The sequence below is a fragment of the Pecten maximus genome, chromosome 1 (assembly GCF_902652985.1).
Source record: "Pecten maximus chromosome 1, xPecMax1.1, whole genome shotgun sequence".
Taxonomy (NCBI): Eukaryota; Metazoa; Mollusca; class Bivalvia; order Pectinida; family Pectinidae; genus Pecten; species Pecten maximus.
Window position 1 is genome coordinate 37,169,989 of NC_047015.1, and position 5,501 is coordinate 37,175,489.

Consider the following 5,501-nt stretch of genomic DNA (forward strand, 5'->3'; position numbering starts at 1 on the left):
AACGTACTGGTTGCCGACATGTCAACACACTGGAGTAGATACAAGGCTTATATTTTATATGGATTGTACAAAAGACAAATTGATAGCATCATTCCATACCGAGACTCTGAGTCTTAATGTATAAGAATGAATGATATAGTTATTTTATCCTTCTTGGTTCTCATCAGTGATGCTAATGTCCGAAAGAGTTGATATATAGAAGGCGACTAATAAGTGATAATAGGCAAGAAAATAACAAATGTTGATTGGAAGGTGCAATAGCCTTTATTTGAATGAATTTCCTAATTGTCAATGTCATATATCAAACAAAATGCATGTGAAGGGTTTTAATCTTTTTACTGTTCAAATGAATGAAAATGTACCATACAGTTTATGGTAGCTTTGAAGGAATAAAGAGTTAGGCCTCAGGCAATGTCTACTACCTGCAAGATCGAAGGATTGTACAAAAGACACATTGGTTATTTGTAAATATCAAATCTGACGTACACATTGAACACATAGTTACGTTCCTATATCTCATTATTTTATCTATGTAGTAATAATTCAGCATTGTACGCAATGACGTTAATGTAAATGAAATCGCTTGCGTCATTCCTGACCAACTGTATAATCCTCTGCATTAAGAGGTTTAGGTCATAATATAATATTTGTTGTCCAATATTCCGTAAGCTGCATTTTAAAAATTCAGTACGTGACGCCTGGTGGTAGTTTCTCAGTAATTATGCGGTTCAACATTCGGGGCCTTCTAACGATTATATGCTTAAAGCAAACACAAAAAAGGCAAGCCAGACTTACAGTTTTATTTCTCTAGATAACAGTAACATGCATGTTAATGAAGCAGGCATTGTCTAAAGAATATTACTTTTGCTTTGCTAAATACATTTGTTTTTCTGTTTGCAATGTCCAGTAAAATGTTATTGTGTGTTGCTGTTTTATTGATATTCAACAACATGCTCAGGAAGTACTGACTAAAAAAAAAATGGCAACAACAAAAACCTATTTGATTTAAAAGAGAACATCATTATACGTTATGAAGTTCTGACGATGGCCGGTTAGGGTTCATGTTCAGATGACCTATCAAACAACCAATCACAGCTCAACTAGCACAATTTCGCCAGAACTGCTTTTCCTCGGCAACCTCATGGTTGGTCCTTATTGATCGTATCAGAGCGTTCCGAATGTCAGAGGAACTATGATGGCTACGTCCATCGCCAGCCACTTCATGTCTTAAACAATATATTTTGTGGACAAAGTTTGCGTAGTTTGTGGATTTTCCTTGGTTGTAACGAAAATGCTCCGAAAGGTAACGAAGTAGCCAAACAACAGATGGATCAGAGGCAAATTAACATTTAATTAACGTTTTGACGGCCCGTTTGAATATGTAAACACCGACGAACAGGCTTATTAGAGACGAAACTACATCGTTGTATGATACACATTGGGGTCAACTGAACATGACGCCTTAGCAGCAACTGTCAGAACTCCATAACGTAGTGTAAAATAATGATCTGTATTTTAATTAGATTACAACAAAACAAACAATAAATGAGAAATGGATACAAAGGCAGTGTAAATCAATGTAAAACAAAACAATTATACTTCTATTTAACTATATATAACAGAGAATGCCAACGTGTAAGGAATTATGGGATGATAAAACTAAAAATCGATTAATCGAAGACCGATGACCAACTAAGGATATGTCTGAAGGGAAGTGTTTATATAAACAAAGTGAAGACAATGTGTACCATTTTTTCTGTTTCATTGACTATATACGTAATATAAATAAAGTTAATGTCACGTTCCTAAAATGAGAACTAGGGTTGTAACAAGACTGACACGCTAAACTTCATAACATACAATGGAATGGCAAACATCGATATTGAACTATTCATAAAGTAATTGATACAACGAGGAGAATATATTAAAAATGATTTTGAAATGAATGTCCATCGATTATACTTTTAAGTTTGATCTACTACTGCACCCCGTCAGCCTAACAGACCCGAATAAGGCATATTGTTAATTTACGGACAATTTGATTATGCAGTAGACGAATGTGTAGGTGTCTATTTAACATTATATTTTCCGCCCGCTTGAGTAAACTAAGGAAGAGCATTAGGGCCATGAAAAATATCATGTTAGTAACTCTAAATAACTTAATAACTCGAAAGTTTGATACTAACGTGAGGTTTCGAGATAATAGCTCAAAAGCCCGTCTTATTAACTCCAAACTTTATCTTTGTTTGTGTCGAAATTTCGAATATATAACCCTGCTCTTAATTAATAGAAGGGGCATATTAACACATTTTGATAAAGGATTGTTACATTATAAAATAATATAAACAATCAGGCGTGTATCAAAGATGCTAAAACGGTTGTTTATAAGACCAAAAATATGTACCAAATATACATTAGGATAATGTTAGGAATTCTTCGGGATACAACTTTAAATAATTAACGAGAAAAACAAACTTTTAGAGGGTGGTAATAACGAACAGTACGTAACTTGTGGCAATTTATAAATATATACAAGAGCCTTTCTGAGATATAGCACCTCTAATTTTATCTTTTATATTTCTTATTGATCACCTTTGATTGAAACATCTTCAAAGTGACTGTAACCAATTATTGGTAGATAGAAATAATGGCACTGCATTAAGGAATTGATAACCGAAAAAACTTTTATCATACGAAAATAAAAATAGGCCCACAAAAGTATACCTCAACTTTAAAGAAGGAAACTTTGAACTTTCACCTTGAGCGATGAACACCAAAATCTGGCCAGGCCTGACCTGTATCTTACCATAAAAGGATGTAACTATCAGCTGAATCTGTTGATGTCTTCATGAAACGGGAGAAAGAGCGAATATACAAAGCGATTAGAATATATCCCCTTTTTTTACTGATTTGCAAAATCAAGAAGCTCTCAGAAAGACACCTTTACATCTCATCAAATGATATTTGGTCTGTGATGTATGACGATGGAGCTTTCATAAAACGAAATAAGATGCTATGTATGTTTTTATGATGGATTAATGCTTGATATCTTGTCTGATTGCCATAAAACAAATAATGTATTTGTTTCACACTCTGTCGGATTTCAAACTTTTTTGTTTTACTCCATTTTCACTAAAGAAGCGATGGCGCTTATCCTCCCTCGGGGAAGGAGTGCGGCATTGATATGACGTAATTGTCATGGAAGTATCATTTACGGCAGAATCGCTTCTAACACCGTTGGACTTCCTGTATGATGTCATAGCAAATGAATTTTTGTACTCCAAACTCTTCTGGTGTTTTCCAGGAAAGCAGCACTTCATATTAAAACACACAACCAGGTTGTGACGAAACTTTGAATTCATCCAAAAATAGATTACAGGATTGACTCCCGAATTGCTGAAGGCTAACCAATGAGCGGAAAGCCACATCATATGTACGTAGTCGGCGTCGAAAATGGATTGATCTAGGTCTCCTACGATGGTGATCACGTGAATTGGTAGCCATGACAACAGATACGCTATCACAACAACAACTATCATTTTGATTGTCTGAAAATAAGAATATGATTTAAGTTTAAATATTTAACTAATACATATACATTGTATATGGACATAACGTAAATGAACATTAACATATATATGCACATCTTATGCAGTAAAGTAAAACCACATGCGTTAAAGGACCATCGATGTTGTGTTCTGTATAAGTGATTTTTATTGTGAGACATTTTACTGTAAGGAACAACTAAAGAGGTAGTCTCCGAGTCTTTAGTAAAATGAATTCATGGGTGAAAATAACTCATGGCAAACTATGAACATTTAAATAATTGAAACATATTTCAATTGTTAGATAAAGTGTGCCCATGAAATCCACCAAAACAAAAACCCAAACAAAAATTATTACGTTTCATAACCTTTTTGATCACATAATGCGTCTTTGTTTGTGACAAGAAAAGTGGGGGATATTTAGTTTTAAAGCTATACCTTCTTTTTTGAGGAGGCTTGTCTTTCATCCCTTGCTGTTATGGCTTCGCCTGGTGTTCGTTTGATCCATATCAGGACTCCAATGTGGATGTATGTGACTGCGATGACGATGAGAGGCAGAAAGTACTGTAGCATCATGATACAGACACCATAAACACTGCGGACAAAGTCGTCCGGCCACTGTTCCACACAAAGGCCTTTTGATCCAGGTTCGTACTCCATGTATTCGATGTGCGAGTATATAAACGTCGGACATGATATCACACAGGACATAAAGCAGATACTGGCTACAAGGATCCTGGCCCGACATTTTGTCAGGAGACGTGGCTTCAAGGGCTTGGTGGCCACGTGATACATGTCATATGTCATGGCGATCAGCATGAATGATCTCAGTAACACACTGCTGGTTTGCATAAACATCATGATGGGACACAAGAAACTCCAGAACGGCCAGTAGTGGAAAAATAAGTTACTCAGGATCGAGAACGGGACACACAATAAAGTCATCATGATATCTGTTATTGCGAGGCTAACGATGAAGAAGTTTGTCACAGTTCGGAAACTCTGGATTTTAAAATTTGTATAACATATCATGCCGTTTCCAAAAAGGACTATAATGCATGTTATAGCATACATTCCGAGTAGTATAAACTGGAACACTTCAGGGATACCGTAATTGTCAGGTCCCGCAGAATTGCCATCAGATAAATTTGTATTCAAACTTTTGTTCACAATGTAACTCTGTTCCATAACTGTTTCCATTGTACTGTTGGATTGGTATATTGTCTACAAGTCGCTTAGTCAATTCACACTTTTTTCAGAGATATGTTAATACTCATATATCTCTTCAGAAATATACCCAAGCGCACTCTTCTGATATCCATATCACTTCCGTTAAACTGGCAATGACTTACTTTATGTACTCAACATAAAGTCTTTTTCACGCACCGAAACATTTCACGAAGACACCAATACAGTATTGAAACCTGTGCATGCTGTTTTTCGGGGAATAGGTTAAACAGGAAAGTCGTTGAATTTTTCCCAGACATTTTCGTCTGAGCCATCTATTACGCTTTGGAAGTTGCGAGGTTGTGGTCTGATCTATACTATAAGTATATCCTTCATGACATCAACCTGAAGTAAAGAAAAAAATAATAATAGCAAAGAATATTTAAAAGTTCATGTATTTGATATAATTATACTTCGTCCGTTATCCAAACAAGAATACTTGGCAGAAGACTATGTACGTATACGGGTTCCTTGTAACCGTGTTATATTCTATAGCATATTAGCCAAATACGAATCGTCACAGGAGAGTCTTAAACAATTTTATTAACGATCCTTGAGTAATGGAATGAATATCTGTAAGTCAGGTCATGCCTAGTCTCGGAGTGAAATAGACCTTGATCATTGTGGGTTAACGTTTGTCGCAGGTTCTGCTAAATATTCAGACTATAATACTTTCTGATCAATAACATTATCATATAAATCTGATATAACTAACGGCGAGGTAATTTA

The 5,501-nt window shown here is 35.4% G+C and overlaps 1 protein-coding gene across 1 annotated transcript; it reads right to left on the reverse strand.

Annotated features, from left to right (window-relative positions):
- Positions 1–248: 248 nt before the first annotated feature.
- Positions 249–5,111, reverse strand: LOC117332318 (RYamide receptor-like). Its single transcript, XM_033891206.1, has 2 exons — positions 3,984–5,111; positions 249–3,548 (listed from the first exon to the last, which is right to left on the reverse strand). The coding sequence occupies exons 1-2, from the start codon at positions 4,743–4,745 to the stop codon at positions 3,087–3,089; spliced, it is 1,224 nt and encodes a 407-aa protein (XP_033747097.1). The 5' UTR covers positions 4,746–5,111; the 3' UTR covers positions 249–3,086.
- Positions 5,112–5,501: the final 390 nt, after the last annotated feature.

Bases quoted from the DNA above. Each gene is read 5' to 3' on its own strand.
- LOC117332318 (XM_033891206.1), bottom strand. From the start codon at position 4,745: ATGGAAACAGTTATGGAACAGAGTTACATTGTGAACAAAAGTTTGAAT. The intron at 3,549-3,983 runs GTATAGCTTTAA...TCTTATTTTCAG, and splicing joins AAGCCTCCTCAAAAAAGAAG to ACAATCAAAATGATAGTTGT.